At 43.7% G+C, this 18813-nt stretch overlaps 1 protein-coding gene across 1 annotated transcript in view; it reads right to left on the reverse strand.

The window, feature by feature from the left end:
* GTF3C2 (general transcription factor IIIC subunit 2) overlaps window positions 1-18813 on the reverse strand; it is a 2978836-nt gene that overhangs the window by 1299244 nt on the left and 1660779 nt on the right. The window contains exon 10 of the mRNA XM_044075341.1: window positions 5643-5760. Coding sequence (XP_043931276.1) covers window positions 5643-5760 — 118 coding nt within the window. The remainder of the gene's footprint in view (window positions 1-5642; window positions 5761-18813) is intronic.

The following is an 18813-nucleotide window of genomic DNA, read 5'->3' on the forward strand; positions in this document are numbered from 1 at the left end:
AGTCTTCGAAAGTGTGGGTATCCCCTGGCTGCCAAAAGATGGTCCACAAGATGCACCACATCGTGTTCTGACAAGCTCCTGGTGGATCACAAGCTCCTGGTGGATCAAGTAGATACTCCGGATGGGGAGTCAGGTCGGTCATGAACGGGCTATACATTTGGCCCAGGAACAGATCTATGGAAGGGTAGTATCAGGTCTGTGGTGCAAGGTCTGCCGACACTGAAGTCTCAAGTTTCAAGACTGGGATTAATGGGGTCAAATCCAACTTGGTCAAAAAAACGCTGTGTGCTAAAGTGGCACTCAGAGCCGAAGTGGTAGGTTCCAAAATCGTAACTGACGAAGGTATCAAAGAAGTGCCCTGAGCCGTAGTGGTCACGGGTGCTGAAGTTGTAGGCGTAGTGAGGTCTATCGTCGGTGCTGGAGGCTTGATCGATGCCGAAGCTGGCGCCGGTATCGTAGGTTTCGAGATGCTCGGAGGCGACAAGGATGGCGCCGTAGAGGCAAATTTATGCTCAGAGGACAACTTGGGAACCTTTGATTTCACAGGCTTACCGTGATCACCCTGGTGAGGAGGGAACCGAGTGGGACCTCTTTTTGTCTTTTGTAGGAGCAGCTGAGTTCTCCATCGCAGAAATGGCCTCTGAAAAGGGAGACTTAAGTAACCGTTTCAAGTATCAGTTTATTTTTGCACTCATTAAGAGTGCATTGACTGAAACTCTGACAAATGTCACAAGGAGGTTGCACCGAAAGGTGGGGCACCCCCTAACAGTACACACAATCATTGTGAGAATCACTATTAGGTAACTTCCCATTACATGAAGCACAATGCTTGAACCCTGAAGTACCTGTCTTATCCAACATCTTGACAGAGACACACCACAGGCAAACACAGTTCAACCAGTCTGTACTAATAAGTCAAACACAGTTAAAAAAAAAAAAAAAATCACAGTTATATCATTACAGTGATATGTAGAAGTAAAACAGAAACACCTTACTGAAAAAACACTAACAAGCTAGGAAAGAAAGGAAAAATACCAGCTATGGTATTGAAGGAATACCACATGGGTAAAAGGGAGAAGGCCGTACCAACAACAGTACTTAAAAATTTACCAACGGGTAAAGCAGAGAAGAAAAATCAAGGTCTGACAGAAGAAAAACAAAACACTATAGATACTAATCACTCACTAAAAGAGAAAATATCAAAAGTTTTTCACACAAAATATCAAAGTTCCACTTAGCTGAGAGCACGGCTGAAACACAGCTTTACGGCTACGCGTCAAACAAGACCTGAGGTAACAGGGAGGAGGGCATTCTGGGAAGAAGCTTAGCTCGAGAGTTTTTTGGCTGGTGCGAGCTTGGTAAAAAGGCCGACTCGGTTCCAAGGGCTTGGAACCAAACCCATCAGTGATGAATGGAAAGACTAACTACATCAGATCTGTAGTTTAGTGTTCAAATATGAGAAATCTGACCCCTGTGATTAAAAGGTGTAACTTGGGCTGAGAAGATATGTGGTACATTCACAGTGTTTTTATACTGCAGCTAGAATTAACAGTCTTTGATGTTAGTTTTCCATCCCCAACTCACTGACTTGTCATAACAAAACAATGTATGCAATGCAAAATGCTGCAACAAAACACTGGAAAAAAATGCACTTTTACTTTGTTTTAGACTACAGGCAACACTATTCATCTGAGGTGTGAGGCTGGCAATCTGTGACCATCATTTTATTTGGCAAAGGAGGCTTTCTTAATGGCTCTATAGTTGGAATAAGTGACCTAACCTAATTACTCTGCCAATCTCTTTCTGTGGATGACGTGTTTAGTGCTGGATTACAGGAAAGGAAAATCACTTTCTAAAAAGGAAAACTTGACATTTAGGTGGAACTCTTCTTTAACAATCTGTAGCACCAAAGTAGTAAACTTATGCAGACTTGAAAAATCACAAAAAATATAAAGACTGAAAAGTGGAACTGTTCTGAACAGAGTGAGAAACAATTAGAGTGAAGATGATAAAGATGTGTTGAAGCAGTCTAAAAATGAAGACCGATTATGTTATTACGAAAAAAAATTCCAAAGTTGGTCCTAGAATTTCTCGACACATCATACTTGAATGTCACTGTCATAAGTACATCTGATAAAGATACAGCAAACATACACAAGTAGTATGAAATTATTAATTTGTCAAGAAAGAAACTTTGCAAAGCATCTTGTAAAGTGAAGTTTCTCATCATTACACATCTCTTAATAGTTACACTGCTGTATATTTAGGAATATTACTGTCTAATTATGGTCATGACGACATTAGTGTTAGACTACAATTATATACATTATGAAGGAGAGAATTTTAGACAAACCAGGGGGGTAGCTATGGGGGCATCTTGTGTGCCCATATTTGCCAACCTGGTTATGTTAGAATGGGAAACTACTAAGTTGTTTACTTGCAGTTATTATAAAAATGTTGTTTCCTACTCTAGGTTTTTGGATGACATCTTTATATTATGGGATAATTCTACTGAAAGTATTCAGCCTTTTACTGAGTATCTAAATAATTCCAGGTTTTTTTTTGAAATTTACTTACAATTTTAGCCCCGAAGGTATTGCTTATTTGGACACTTACATATATCACTCTAGTCAAGGCTTCCAGTCTAAAATTTATAGGAAAGAAACTTTCTCTAATAGTTATTTACAATATACCAGTAATCACCCTAGGCATATGCTGAGAAATATTTATAAGGGGCAGTGTATTAGGGCCGCTCGTATGACCTCAAGTTATGATTCTATGATAGATGAGACTAATTATATCAAGTCACTGTTCACCAGCAGGGGATATCCTGTGTCTATATTGAATGATGTTACCTGTTATGTTATCCAAGAATGGGGAAACAATTATCTTCCCCTACTGGGTACAGGGACTTGTAATTTTAACATTGCTCAATAAGCAGGTAGGCGGTCAACGCACTACAACAGGGTATGTGTGTGACAATACTCACGTTTTGCAAACTATGTAAAAAATATAGATAAGCATAATTGAAACATTTTGATGATAGACCAAGGAGTAAAGAACATCCTAGGAGATTGTCCCAATTTTGTACATAAAATGGGGACAAATTTGAAGAAGTTATTGGAGTACGGACCAAAACATAGGAATGTTACAACATTGAGGAAACACACTACCAAATGTGGACAATGTAATCATTGTTCCAATATTTGGAGATACAAGAGGTGAAATTGGAAAATATTAATAAGACTTATTTATATTTTAGATATGGAAACTGTAATAGCAAGTTTGTCATTTATCTTGCCAAGTGTATGTCATGCCCCCACATATTACATAGGCAAGACTGAGCGACATTTCAAAAAAAGAATATATGACCACTTATACTGTATTAGAACTAAGGATGTCAATAATGCATTATATAGACACACTAACCATTGTGGGGAAGTCTATGTTTTTAAATTTGCAATTATTGATCAAGTTTTAAGTGGACCCCGTGGTGGCAATATTAAGGCACTCTTAGGCAAGAGGGAAACGTATTGGCAAATATTAACTGATGCAGCCAGAGAGCCTGGACTTAATGAATATATCTCTATTAAGCCCTTATTGCAATTAAGTTAGTGAATTCATGTACTTTTTACATACAGTATTTTATATGTCTAAGTTTGTATATAGTATTTATTTATTGTATTTATGATTTTATAGGTGTTTTAATTTTTTTTATGTATATTAGTATTTATATCTATGGCTGTGTTATAAATATCAAAATATTTTAACATTGAGGTAGTTATGATACATTTTATTGCATCATATTTTAGGTAGGTAGGAAGGAAATAACACCCACAACAATTTATGTAACAATTTTTTATACATTCATAACAATTTCTTATGCAACAATCAGCTCCCCACCAAACAAAAATCTTTTGGTTTTGTTATAAATATTTATAAATTCAAATGGTCTTTTTATATATACAAGCACTAACACATACATCAACCCTAATGCTTTTTTAAATGTATTAACTAATTGATAAGTTCATGAAATTTTGTAATATACATATATATATATATATATATATATATATATATATATATATATATATATATTTATATATATAAATATTAATTTTTTGACTGTGCATGGTATGTATGACATTAATTTATTTATAATTTTATTTTTTATGTAAAAACGCTGAAGTCATAAATATAATATATTTTTTACCTATATAGCATCTGTCACTTCAAATCAGTGATGGAGTATTGTGTTTGGAGCCAAATTGATTTTAAATATCAGGCAGTATTATATTATTGTGTTCTGATGAAGTCCACCTTTTGTGGATGAAAGCACTTAACGAGGATGTCATTGAATGTTTTTTGATTCATATATTAAAGTTCCAGTTAACTCTAGTCCATGCATTGACTTTACTACAGGAATTGCTCCTATACGTTTTTAGTGTTCCAGCAATCTTCTGGTGTGTTTTTTACGTTGCTTTGTGCTAGTTCTGTGTTATACTATGTTATTACGAAAAAAAAATCCAAAGCTGATCCTAGAGTTTCTCGACACATCATACTTGAATGTCACTGTCATAAGTACATCTGATAAAGATACAGCAAACATACACAAGTAGTATGAAATTATTCATTTGTCAAGAAAGAAACTTTGCAAAGCATCTTGTAAAGTGAAATTGCTCATTACACATCTCTTAATAGTTACACTGCTGTATATTTAGAAACTTCCTCACATTGCCACAACGAATAAAAACACTTTGCTAAGCATAAGTTTTTTAACCGTTTCAAACCAAATGTATCGTTAAACTTCTTACCACTCACAGGTAACAATGAAAATCATTAAAGATCATGCTTAAAGGTGTGCCATACCCCCAATTCCATGTTGGCCTTATGTGAATAGTCACTGGTGTGCAGTGACTGTTTTAGTCTTATTTTCAAATAAAACAATAACTTTACGTGAAAAATAAGTCTTTGCTAAAAGTTCTGCATTCTGGTTCATGTTCAAGCCATTCCTGGCTCACCACTGTGAAGGGTATAAAGTGTTTTAGGAACAGAAAAGTTCTGATCGTTGTTTTCGGCAATGCACATCAACCAAATATAAATAAAAGGTTCCAGAATGAGCACTCTGGCAAAAGGAATACTTAATAATTAACTGCATTATTTTTTTAAACATTACATGTGTTGGTACGCTCATTTTACACCTTAGACACTCAGCAGTTTATTTTTTTAATTTTTTTACTCTACTCATCACTACCCACTGTTGGCTTATTTACAACTGCAGGTGGCCAGAGAATCCTCATGCTGCTATATGTGATGATGCCATCAGAGGACTGTGTGAGAGTTGTATGCAGTATGCACTATAAGAAACTTTTTTTTTTTTTTTTGCTTTGTTTTTGCTATGCAGCAAACCAGATATCCTCCACTGTGTCAAGCAAGTCACACCTTTGAACTTGATCTTTAAAGGCTTCATATTGTAATACGCAATATATTTACATCCCAAACAAAATGATAAACAAAAGTTATTCTCATCTTTTCATGGGATCTATCACTCTTTCATATCTTTAAAGTGTTCCCTGCTTTGTGAGAAATCCTCCAAAGCTGCTAACTAGTGTCATTTTAAAATCGGAGTAATATCTGCCTACCTTTTACCTGTGTGCTCTTGTAGTCTTTCAGGGATTCAGGATGTGGGAGACAATATACGCCAACCTTTCCATCTGAGAATGCAGCAGCTAGGAGACCAAGCCTGGTCATATCTGGAACCTATAAACAATTACAGATGATAAATAAAGGATCATTATAAACATATACTTAAAACAAAAATGCATTATCTTGCAAAGAAGTGCTACACATTCAAAGCCTGCCAACATTTTTTTTCTAATCTTGAATACCCTCATGAGAGCAGACATCCCAATATGGCCTTACTTTCTTAGAAAGCTACTTTTTGCCAATAATGAACTCTGAGTGAAGAATGTACAGCTATATACACTTAACATAAACGTAGATATTCAAGTGTATTCACTGTTGCAGTCATCACACTTGGATTATCTACCCGTAGGTAGCCCTCAGTCGGCCCGAATACCAGAGATGGAGCATTTCTGCGTCGGTTGTTGTTGCTCCAGGACTGACATCAGGTTGTCAGGGGTATAAAAACAGGCAGCCGAAGCCATTACATCAGTTTTTCTTGCCCCAAATGTCAGGAGCCCCCCAAATAGGGAGCCAAGTTATGGTTGCGAAATAACACCCCCAGTAAAATGTAAATACTGATACCCCTGAAAGGGGTGCGTATTAAACATAGAGAGAGACAGAGAGAGACAAGGGGGCTGGAGGGTGGGAAACCAGGACTGTAACAGTGAATACACCTGAACATCTACATTTATGCAAGTGTACACAACTGTATTATGTTCTTCGTGTTTCACTGTTGCAGCCATCACACTTGGGTAGATTCCCAAAGCTGAGGAAGGGTGGAGGTAGTCAAGAAGAGCTGGGGCTGGCTAGTATGCCTTGCAGGACTGCTGTTGCAACCCCCCCCCCCCCCGGAACTGGGAAAGACAGGCAGGTGGTAATGCTTGGTGAAGGTATTACAGAACCCCAGGTAGCAGCTTCCAGGATGTCCCTGGTAGGGACTTCCCTGAGGAATGCTGTAGAGGTATAAGTTGTCCTAGTGAAATGTGTTCTGACCCCCTGAGGGGTTGGTTTCTCATGGTGCTTGCAGTAGAAATGGATGCAGTGTGCGATACATTTAGAAATTGTTTGCTTAGAAATGGCCTTGCCCTCTGCCCCTGGTGCAAAGCTGACTAGTAACTGCTTAGATTTCCTGAAGGGCTTAGTCCTATCCAGGTAGAATCTGAGCTGTCTGTGCACATCCAAGGAGTGCAAGATCCTTTACCCTTTACTTTGAGGATTAGGGAAGAAGGTTGGCAAATGGATAGATTGGTTGAGAGCCACACTGGACACCACTTTAGGCATAAAGGAAGGGTTAGTCCGGAGGGAAACCCTGTCAGCATGGATAATAATAAGAAGTTATGTACCTAACATAACGTTCCATGTTAGCTGTCTTCTTCTCGCCTTCTTTCTTGCTGGATGGGTTCGGAGCCGACCCTCTGCTCCGACTCGGCCTATACTATAGCTCGAGAGCTATTTTTACCGGCTCGAGGCAGCCCTATAACCCACAATACCATGTGCTAACTCCCCAGATCTCATTGGCAGCTAACACATAGTATAAAATTATTATTATAATTATAACCAAAAACGGTCTCCCTGCTGGTAACCCTAATGATACGGGGTAACAGTGAAGAACTATATAACATGAAATAGAAGGACTCAGAGACCTTCAAGTCTGTCCAGGCTAGGGGGCAGGAGGGAGGGACGCAAGAAAGAAGGCGAGAAGAAGACAACTAACATGGAACGTTATGGTAAGTACATAACTTCTTAATGTTAAGTTGTCATTCTCGCCTTCATTCTTGCTGGATGGGACAGCGTCCCTAGCACCTTGGACCTGGGTGGCTCAACGGAACAGACTCCTGAGTATGGTGGAACCAAAGTCAGCTCTATTTCTGGAGGCTATATCGAGCTTGTAAGGGGTAATAAAGGTATGTTGACAAGCCCATGTAGCTGCTGCACATATGGCATCTAATAGTAACCTTGCTTGAAAGGCTGTTGATGTTGATAGTGCCCTGGTTGAATGAGCCTTAGGCCTAGACGGGAGTTGTTTGTGTCTCAACTTGTAGACAAAAGTAATGATGGATGTCAACCATCTGGAAAGAGTTACCTTTGATACTGGAAGTCCTTTCTTTCCTTCAGCATAAGAGAGAAAGAGCTGTTCTGACTTTCTGAATTGTTTTGTCCTGTCTAAATAATACCGCAGCTGGCGATGAACATCCAAGGAATGTAATTTCTGTTCAGCCCTGTTTGAATAATCTGGGAAGAAAACAGGCAAGTCAATAGTGTGGTTCAGATTTGATTCAGAAGAAACTTTCGGTAGAAAGGAAGGATTCGTTCTGAGAGTTACCCTGTCTTTATGAAAAACCAAATAAGGGGGATCGGACGGACAAGGCCTGAAGTTCCGATACCCTTCTGGCAGATGTTACAGCCACCAAAAACAGAGAGAAGTTTGAAGGAGCAAGAAGCTGCAGGTTCAAAGGGAGGGAGAAGCAATGACATTAATACTAAATTTAAATCCCATTGTGGAGGAGGATCCTTAATGGGAGGTCTGAGCAAGAAGATGCCCTTGAGGAAAGCTTTACAGAGTTTGTGGGACACAATATTTGCTTCCGAGAGCCCCACATGAAAATTGGCAATGGCCGCTAGTTATACTCTGATAGTGGCCGACGACGATCCTGAATGAAGAAGCTCCGCCAGAAAATCTACAACTTTATGAATTGGTGCATTAAAAGGATCTGAGGACCTAGCTTCTGCCCAGAACGAAAAACGCTTCATTTTGCTCACATAAGTCTTCCTAGTATTGGACTTATGGGAAGCAAGAATTATATCACGGACAGCAAGAGAAATAAAGGGAAGCCTAGCGATGGTTGGAAGTGGAGCAACCAAGCTGTGAGGTTGAGGGAACGAAGAGACTGGTGCAGCTTGCCCGTTAGATGGGTCAAAAGGTCTGAAAGGGGTTCCAGATGCCAGGGCTGTTCCAGTAGATAACGGTGCAGGAACGGAAACCATACTTGTCGAGGCCAATACGGAGCAATGAGGATAATTTTGGATCGCAATGCGGTTGCTTTCTGAATTAATTGCGGAATCAACGGAAAGGGGGGAAATGCGTATAGAAGACCCTGAGGCCAATCGTGGATGAGAGCGTCTCTGGGGGGATGGTCTGGTAGAGGGAAGAGAGTGAAGAAGTCGAGGCACTTGCTGTTTTGAGGGGTTGCGAAAAGGTCGCAGAAGGCTGGCCCCACTTCTGAAAAATTCTCTCTGCTACCGCTTGATTTAGAGACCACTCGTGAGGCATGAAAATTATTCTGCTCAGTCTGTCCGCTATGACGTTGGACCTCCCGGGGATGTGCGTTGCTATCAGAAACCGTTGAGAGGAGATCGCCCATTGCCAAAGTCTGAGTGCTTCTCGATATAGGGGGTAGGACTTTGTTCCACCCTGCTTGTTTATGTACCACACTACAGACATATTGTCTGTTTGAACTGCTATAGTCCCGGTGGGAAGAGAATCCTGAAGGGCTTGCAACGATAAAAGCACTGCTCTCATCTCCAGGACATTTATGTGCAGGTGGCATTCTAATTGTTGCCATGTGCCCTGGACAGTCCTGCCCTGATAGTGCCCCCCCACCCGATCAGGGAGGCATCCGTTGTCACTGTGGCAACTGGAGGGGGAAGAAAGTACAGTTTTGTACCTACCATAAATGTAGATGTCCGAACTGGATAGCATCTGCAGTCATAACAAGTGGGTTGTCCTGTCGCCAGGCAGCCCTGCAGTCGTTCCAAAGTCCGGTCCGGCTGATGTCGCGTCATCTCTGTTGGTCTTGGTATAAAAGCATCAGCATTTTCCTCAGTGTTTCTTGCCCCAGATGCCAGTAGCCCCTTGCAGGGTAAAATTTGGATAGATGCCAATGTTTCCAAATAGATAGAGGTAAACACAACAATAAGCATATATGTACATATATACAAACAAATACACCATAAAGACTCCCCAACAGCTAGCTATTTGGAGGGTAAACACCCTAGGAGTACCACAGAGGGAAGGAGGCTGACTGCAGATGCTATCCAGTTCGGACATCTACATTTATGGTAGGTACAAAACTGTACTATGTCCTTCATGGATGCATCTGCAGTCATAATAGAATACCATAGCCAACTAGGGAGGAGGATAAAGGTAGATTATGGTGTGTTTAGGATCCATCTGGAATAAAGAGGCACATTATAATGCTAGGCACATGTATGCACGGAGGTCCAAGTAGCCGCCTCAATAATGTCTTTGGTTGCCACCGTAAGAAGGCTGTGGTAGTGGCAGAATGAGGTCTTATGTTCTGTGGAATTGGTTTTCCATGGAAGGAGTAAATGCAATTTCCTATCCATTTGGAGATTGTCTGTTTGAAATAGCTTTTCCTTCCCTTCCTGTTGCATAGGCTACAAAAGGTTGGTCAGTCTTTCTGCTATTTTTGTTCTGTCCAAGTAGTAGCGTAGCTGTCTATGTACATCTTCTTTCCTCTGTTTTGTGGGTTGGGAAGATTGCCTGGTTTAAAGACACTCTGGATACCACCTTAGGCATAAATGTAGCATTAGTCCTCAAGGACACTCTATCTTAGTGGAAGATTAGGAAGGGTTGAACTGCCATTAAGGCCTGTAGTTCTGAAACCCTCCTTGCTGAAGTAATGCCAGTAGGAAAGCAGTTTTCCATGACAGGTGTTATAGGTCTGCTGTTGCTGCTGGTTCAATAGTGTCAACTTTTTCTAGCACAAAGTTTAAGTCCCAAGCTGGTACTAGTGGTTTCCTTGGAGGTTTTACATTCTTGATTCCTCAGAGGAACTGCCTGAGCAAAGGGTGAAAAACAGGTGGATCAAAGCTGTATTCTGCTGAAATAGCTGATGCATGTATCTTGATGGAGGAGTAGGACAGGCCTGAATGAAGAAGTTGCATATCTATGTTTGACACATCTTTTCCTCTTCGGTACTCCAAATGACATACCTATACCATTTTCCAGGCTAGTACTTTCTTGTTGAACGTCTGCGTGCTTCATGAATAATGTCTTTAACTCTTTGGGAAAGTTCTGGATTAGCTGCTGCTATGTGATGTTCCATGCAGTCAGTTGCAGCGTTTTAGGTTTGGATGTATGATGCTGTAGTTGTTCTGAGTTAACATCAAAGGCATCAGGACATGTTGTTCGAGACATGCTCTTCAGTAGTGGGTACCAGTGTTGTCTTGGCCAGTTTGGGGCTATCAGGATTATCCTTGACGTTCTTCCTTGATTTTTAGTAGTACCTTGTGTATCAAAGGAAGAGGTGGGAATGCATATGCTGTTAGGCCTTTCCAGTTGAAGGAGAGTGAGTCCACTTTCCATGCTAGTGGGTGGAATGTCCTTGTGCAGAATTTTTGAGCTGGTGATTGAGAGGTGATGCGAATAGGTCTATCTGTGGCATTCCCATTTCTTTGAGATGGTCTTGAAGATGTCGGGTGTAGCTTCCATTCGTGGGCATCAGTGGTTCTGCTTAGTATGTCTGCTAGAGTATTGTCTCAAATATTGCCTGTAACTGAATGTTGTAGCTGAGTGCCAGGGTCCACAGCTCCAAGGTCATTCTGCATAGGGGTATGAATGAGTGCCTCCCTGTTTGTTGATGTACCACATGACTGTGGTGTTGTCTGTCCTTATCATCAACTGGCCCTCTTTGAGGAATGGTTTGAACTTTTGGATTGCCAGTTTTACTGCCAGCATTTCTAGATTGATGTGCAGGTGAAGTTGATCCTGTGTCCACAATCCTATTTGTCCAGCATGTGGGCCCCATCCTAGGTCTGTCTGTTGTGATGGTCTGGCTTGGTTGACATCTGCAGAAGGGCAGGCCTGGGTTTGACTGGCATGCCTGAGCCCACCATAGGAACTCCTGTTTTAAGCATGGAATTAGTGGGATTTCTGTTTCTAGACTGTGTCTGTGTTGGGACCATAAATTCTTTAGGTACCACTGTAGTTTCCTCATATGTAGTCTGGCAAATGGGACCAAGATTATGCATGATGCCATGAAGCCCAAGGCCTGTAGAAATTTTCCTGCTGTTAACTTGTTCAGTTTTGTTAGTGCCAAGAAGTAAAGAGGAAGTTCTTTTTGTTTTTCTGTAGTCAGGAATGCCATTTGTTGTACTGTGTCCAATTCACCAAGAATGTCCTTGTTTGGGATGGTATCAGCCTTGACTTTTGTAAATTGACTGTGTATCCCAGTCCTTGTAGCAAGTAAATGACCCTTTGTAAATCTGTTGTCAGCTTGCTTTAGGTATGGGTAAATTTGAATTCCTGTAGTCTGCAATGGCGATTACTGATGCCAGGCATTTTGTGAATACCAATGCTGAGAATTGATAGTGCTCTGATCCTGCAAGAAATCTGAGGTATCTTCTGCAGATTGGTCAGGTATGCCTCCTTGAGATCTAGAGTTACCAGCCAAGACTCCTTGCCCAGCATGGAAGAAGTTGCTGTAGGGTCAGCATTTTGAATTTTGGGACAATGATGTATGTATTTAAGGTGGACAGGTTTGGTCTCCAACTTTTTCCTTTCTTGGAACTAGGAATAGTCTGGAGTAGAACCCTTTCCTTGTTCTGCTGTTGGCACTCTTTCCACAGCTCTCATGTTTGCTAACTCCATTATCTGGCGTAGAGCCTCTGTTTTTGATTTGGAGGTAGATTTGGCATTCCTCTTTGACTGGTAAAGTGTGGAAGTGAAACCGTAACCTTGATCTATGGTTTGTAAAATCCACTTGTCTTTTGTTATGTAGTGCCAGTTCTTTGAAAATAAGGTTAACTTTCCGCCTAGAGGAGCTGCTATTTGTTCCCTGGTAGGCGGATTTAGGATTAAGTCACTGTGGTTGTGCTGATGTAGTGGCAGTGGCTGTGTCTGTGCCTCTGTTGTTACCTTGCCACTGTCGTCCTCTGTAGGCACCTCCTCTGGATTGGTTTCTGCCTCTGGAACGCCTATTCCTGCCCCTTTGAAATTTTGTGGAGTCAGGAAAGGACCAATTTTTGGCAGGCCAGTTCCTGCTAAACCTTGGGGTTGAACCTGCAAGAAATCTTTAACAGTTTGAACAGATTTTGCCTTTTCTTCCATTTTCTTCATAACCTGCTGGGCAGGTGTACCAAACAAACTTGTCTTGTCCATAGGAGCATCTAGCAACTTAGCTTTAACATGGTTCCTTTAGCCATGCATGCCTTCTTATCACTGTGCCTGTCATGGCTGATCTAAATGAAGCCTCCAGTGCATCATAGCCACATTTTAAGGAATGGTTGCTAACCTGTTGTATGTTATTTACCATCTCTAATACATATTTCTTATCAAGAGATTCATCAGTAGTTAGTTTTTAGTTAACTGATCAAGCATAAACTCTTGGTATTGTATCATGTGAAACTGACAGTTTAAAGCTCTAGCTGAGAGAGTAGCTGAAGTGTAGACCTTTTACCCCATCTGTCTAGTGACCTTGCTTCCCTTTCAGAAGGAATAGGGTTTTAGCTGTTACTGCCTTGGGACCCTGGGATATAGTTTCTGGGTCTGCAAGTGGGGCCTTGTAAAGGTGGTGATGAGTATCTGGCACCCTGTAAAATCTGTCTGGTTTGGCAGGGGCTCGGGGTAAAGAATCTGGAGCGGAGCAAACATCATTGAAAGCATCATCCACCACAGAGAGAACAGGAGGTATAGCTAAGGGCCTGTGCTGTGGGAGGTGCAGAAAGGTCCTAAGTCTTTCTGGAGTCTGAAAAATCCTGTTGCTGCCATTGGAACTGTTCTGCATGGCATGCAAGGTTTCAAAGGAGAATTCTTCTGGTGGGGAAGCAGCTGGAATGGATTCTTCAGCATCAGAATCTTCAAAATTGGAGAAGGGAGCCTCAGGCTGGTCAGTTATGTCTGATTCATCAGCAGAATCATCAGAAGACGCTGGCTCAGGGGGCTCTGCCCTAGGTCTCTTCTCTGGGGCTAAGAGGCCCTGTCTGGGTGAGATTGAGATCCTCTAATTAAAGAAATTAAATCTTCTGCCAAACATTTGAGAACTAGAAGAGGGCCTGGATGAGGGTTTAACAGGCACTGATTTAGTAGTCTTGGCTGCTTTAGCCCTGGCGAAGGCCTTAATGGACATGGCTGCTGGAGGCCTAGCAGCACCACGTGCTGGGGTAGAGACATATGGTGTCTGATAAGTCAACCACCATAGTGGGTAAAATTTCTGAGGTCGATTCAAGAATTGTAGCAGGGGCCTCAGTTGTAAGAATAGGTTCAGCTGTACTTTGAGCAGTTTTCTCGGTTTTGCTTTGCCGTGGTTTCGCCGAATTTTGAAGATTGGGTAGTCGGAGGATCCAAAATCAGTACCGAAAAACTGTTCTGCAAACTGGCCGGTTGAAAGAGGCACAGGCGAACAGGCTGCTACTGCCGTGGGCTGGGCCTAAACAAGGCAGACAGTAAGAGTGGAAATCTTTATGAGGTATTTGTTTCACAGGTTAAACAATTGTTAACTTTTCTGACATCGGCTGAGGCAAGAAAGAGTCCCCAACGGGTACTTAGCTTTAGAAGTCTTAGTAGTATTCGGTAGAAGTAATCTCTGGATCCGACCGACCGGCACTTGCGAACAGCTTCTGCTTCAGGCGCCACGCGGCAAGAAAGACTGAGGAAAATGGCGTCGGCTGATGCTTGACCAACAGAGATGGGCGACATCAGCGGACTTTGGAATCCAGCCGACTGCAGGGCTGCCTGACGACAGGACAACCCACTTGTTATGACTGCAGATGCATCCATGAAGGACATCAAAGGGTCTGCCCTGAAGAAGTTGAGGGGAGACCATCCACCAGGAGAGGTGTCTCTTGCAAGATGGGGTTATCAAGATGCTGTGAGTCATTGGGAGCTGTTGAAAGGGCCACTGAGAAAAAAGCATCCACTGGAGAATTCTCATGTGGAAGCGGGCTAAGGGGAGGAGAAGGATCGCCGCTACCATGAGGCCTAACGTTTTCAGTACTAACTTGACTTGAATTCTGTTGGACTGCAACAGAAACCGAACATTCCGCCGTATGTCTGTCACTCTCTGAGGTGGCAATGTTGCAGACATTTCTCTGGTGTTTAGTACGGCGCCTATGAAGTTTATAGATTGACAAGGCGACAAGGAGGATTTTGCAAAGTTTATGGAAATACCTAGTTTGTTGCAAATGTGAATGGTGTAATCCCTGGCTATTATAAGATGCTGCTTGGTGGTAGCGGTAATGAGCCAGTCATCTAAATATGGAAACACCTGGAATCCTTTTTGTCTCAGGTGAGCTGTGACCACTGCCAAGCATTTGGTGAAAACCCGGGGGGCTGTGGTGAGACCAAAGGGCAGGGCTCTGAATTGGTAATGACTGGCTCCCAGCCGGAGAAATCTCCTGAGCGCCTGTGTATCTTTATATGATAGTACGCGTCCTGAAGGTCTAACGAGCACATCCAGTTGTCTCTGCCCAAAAAGGGTAGAATGGACTGCAGTGTTACCATCCGAAATTTTGTCTTCTGCACAGACTTGTTCAGTTTGCTGAGGTCCAAAATGGGTCTCCAGTCTCCTGTCTTTTTTGGTACCAAAAAGAACCTGGAGTAGATTCCGGACCCTAGCTGGTCTGCTGGGACTGCCTGGATGACTCTTTTTTCTAACAGCTTTTTTATTTCTAGCTGTGCCTGACCCCTTTGTGCGGGTGGTACATCTGGGAGGGGTCTTGGCGATTGGATCGGAGGGGAAATGAAGGGGATTTTGTAACCCTCGGATATAATCAACTGTACCCATTTGTTTTGAGAGAGGGATTGCCAGGCTTCCTGGTACAGAGATAATCTTCCCCCGACTGCCTCCGAAGGTGGACAGTCGGGCAGCTTCTCAGGGATGCTGAAAGGGTTGGTCAGGGAAGGATTCCCTGGAACCCTGGTTCTGTGGACCCCCTCTGCCCCTGGGGCGGCGTCTATTATTGTTCCCCCCTCTGCCTCTGGGGGTATGTTCACCACGTGCGGCAGGCGCAACTCCCTGTGGTTTGCGGAACCACATCTTTCCACCCTTCTGGCCTTTAGGGTAAGGTCTAGATGGTGTGGAAAAATGGACTCCCACGGCAGAGAGAATCTTACCATCTTGCTCACACCTGGTGAGGGTATTCTTCACCTGAGGTCCAAACAATTCTGAACCATCAAAGGGGGTGTTGGTGAAGGACGCCTTGAAGGGATCAGCAAAATTACAGAGTCGCATCCAGGCGTGGTAGGTCATCCGCAACGCAACACCTGTGGCCCTACGGGCAGCTCCATCGGCTGCATAAGAGATAAGTCGCATGGAGGAGTTGGCAATAGAATTCAGGGTAGCCAGCTGGGAGTTAATCTTGTCCTGATACCCCACAGCAGAAGGATCCTGTATGGTTTCACCCAGTTCTTAGAGCAAATCTCTCTGAAGGTGGGTGAAATGACATAAATAGTTCAGCCAACGCATGGCAAAGGTCGCTGAAGCAAATGTCCGCTTACCGTACCTGTCTGGATCAGCTAATTCCTTCTTAGTGGCGGCTGCTACCACCATAGCATCTACCAAGACACCTTTGTTCAGAAATGGTTTGTCCTCTGGAGCAGAAATAAATTTAGAAGCCCTCCTAGGGGTAGGTTCCATTGGGTCAGGAGCTGCCCATGCCTTTCTGGCCACTACTTCCATCAGTGGATCAAAAGGAGGAGACACCCAGGAGGTGGAAGGGTGAGACCCAAAAGCGTCAAGGTAAACCGACTCGTCCTCGGAGGGTTTAAGGGTGGACCAATTCCCCCTCTGTTTCAGGATCTCTAGGATGTCTGAAAAGGAGACATCCTCAGAGGAGGATCTCAGGGAACCCTCCGACTCACTGAAGTTGGTGTCAGAAGAGAGAGACTCGGGGGGGGGAGTCTATGTGCTTCCTCTTGCACTGTTTTTTCCTAGGGGGGTTCCCCTGAAGCTTCAGGGAGGCGAGGAGGAAGAGACCCAAAGTGGGTACCCTACGCATTGGATCTCTGCTATCAGTTGCAAGAGGATGGCCAGAGACCGTAACAGGCACTGTAGAGGGAGGAGCTGAAGAACCCAACCTTGGAGCGGACACAGGATCCAGCATGCTCCTCATTCACCTCGAAAGCCCCCCTATCAGGCACCGAAGACAGTCCTGGATCCGAAGACACCCGAACCGCCCCGCACCGGAGAAGCGAGAATGAGGTCAGGGAATCCACCAGAGCCGGCGCTCGAGAGGAGAGGCGGGGTCGGACAAGGGTCCTCGCCACTCGAGCAGACAATGGAGTCTCGGCGCCCCTCTCCATGGGACGGTACCAATGAAGAAGTCGGAGCTGAACACCTGAGCCGAAGGTGGAAGTATCGGCTCCGTTACGGTTCCGACAAACTCCGGCTTCAAACTCGACTGGAGAGTCGGAGGAGGAATCGAAGGCGGCACCGACGTAGCCACAGTCTGGTGAGACAGGCTTTGGAGCATTTGGGCCAGTGCCTGAGATTTTGAGAGTCTACTGACTACCCTCTCAATATCGTCGTCGGAAAGCCTAGACGACCTGGAGGAATGAGTCCTATGACTCCGCTCCGACAGGAGGGGTGATCTTGGAACTGATCGGACAGACTCTAGTGAAGGAGATCTAGAGCGCTTGCGCGCTGAAGTCGGCTCCGATACGGGTTTCGGAGCAAGCGATCTTGCTCGCGCCGCCCGACTGGAGCCGATGTCGGAGCAACCTGAGTTTCGCCAGCCCTCGACTCAGAAACTGGAGCCGAGGGTTTGGCGGGCTTAGATGACTTCCCCGAGCCAGACTTGAACGGGGAATCATCGGGCTTCAATAAGCCCCTCAAAATAAGTTTATTACAATGCTCCTGCAGGACTCTTGTACTAAATCCGTGACAGACAGAACAAGAGTCCTGCAGGTGCAAAGGCCCCAAAAGCAGTAGACGCAAGAAGTGTGACAGTCTGTCAGAGACATTTTCTGACAGCACGAGTCACACTTCTTGAATCCCGAGACTTTAGCATCTTTGGACATTGCTCTAAAGACAGCAACACAGTCAGCACACACACTCACTCACTTACACACAAGGGGGAGTTGAAGGGGGCTGACTAGAACAACAACACACACACACAAACTAAGGGGGTGAGTAAACAGAAAAACTAAAGCCCGTAGGCCCGATTATATAAAAGTTAACTAAAGGGGTGGGTAGGGCTTACAAAACAAACACTAATAAGTAATAATATAGATCGGGAGCTAATGAAGGAAACTAATCTAAGAAACCACCTCAAAAATAGAAACTTTATTGAAAATTCCTTTTACTGACCTGAGCCGGTAAAAAAAAGGCAACCTCGCAGCAAAGCGGCAAATAAGATCTGGGGAGTTAGCGCATGGTATTGTGGGATATAGGGCTGCCTCAAGCCAGTAAAAATAGCTCTCGAGCTATAGTATAGGCCGAGTCGGAGCCGAGGGTCGGCTCCGAACCCATCCAGCAAGAATGAAGGCAAGAATGACAACTTAACATTGAAGGGTTCCACAGCCATAAGTGCTTGTAGCTCAGACACTCTTCTAGCTGAAGTGATGGCAAGAAGTAAGGCTGTTTTCCAAGAGAGGAATTTTAACTCTGCTGGTGCTGCAGGCTCAAAGGGGTGTAGCGTGAGCTTTTCCAGTACAAAGTTAAGGTCCTGAGCAGGGGTGGGTGCTCTCCTTGGTGGCCTTAAGTTGTTTGCCCCTCTTAGGAACGGTTTGATAAGAGGGTGAGAGAAGAGCGGCGTCTCTGTGTTTTAATGAGCCGAAATGGCAGAGGCATGGATCTTAATGGAGGAGAAGGATAGGCCTCTGTAGAGTAGATGTGCTAAGTAATCCAGGATTAGAGACATGGACGGCAGAGTTGTGTCCTCTCCTTTACACTGAATCCAGGAGCAGTACCTTTTCCACTTATCAGCATAGGATTTCCTTGTACTTGGTCTTCTGAACTCAAGAATGATGTCCAGTACTTGCTTGCTTAGGCCGATTACTGGGGTAGATTTCAAGGAATAAGCCAGGCTGCAAGATTTAAAGTTTGCAGTTGCAGATGCAAGATCTGTCTCCCCTGCTGAGAGAGCAGGGTTGGGATCTGGTGTAGGTGCCAGGGTGGCACCGGTGACAGGCTGCCCAGGAGTGGGTACCAGTGCTGGTGTGGCCAG

The sequence above is a fragment of the Protopterus annectens genome, chromosome 6.part1 (genome assembly GCF_019279795.1).
Source record: "Protopterus annectens isolate FY-2018-M chromosome 6.part1, PAN1.0, whole genome shotgun sequence".
Taxonomy (NCBI): domain Eukaryota; kingdom Metazoa; phylum Chordata; order Ceratodontiformes; family Protopteridae; genus Protopterus; species Protopterus annectens.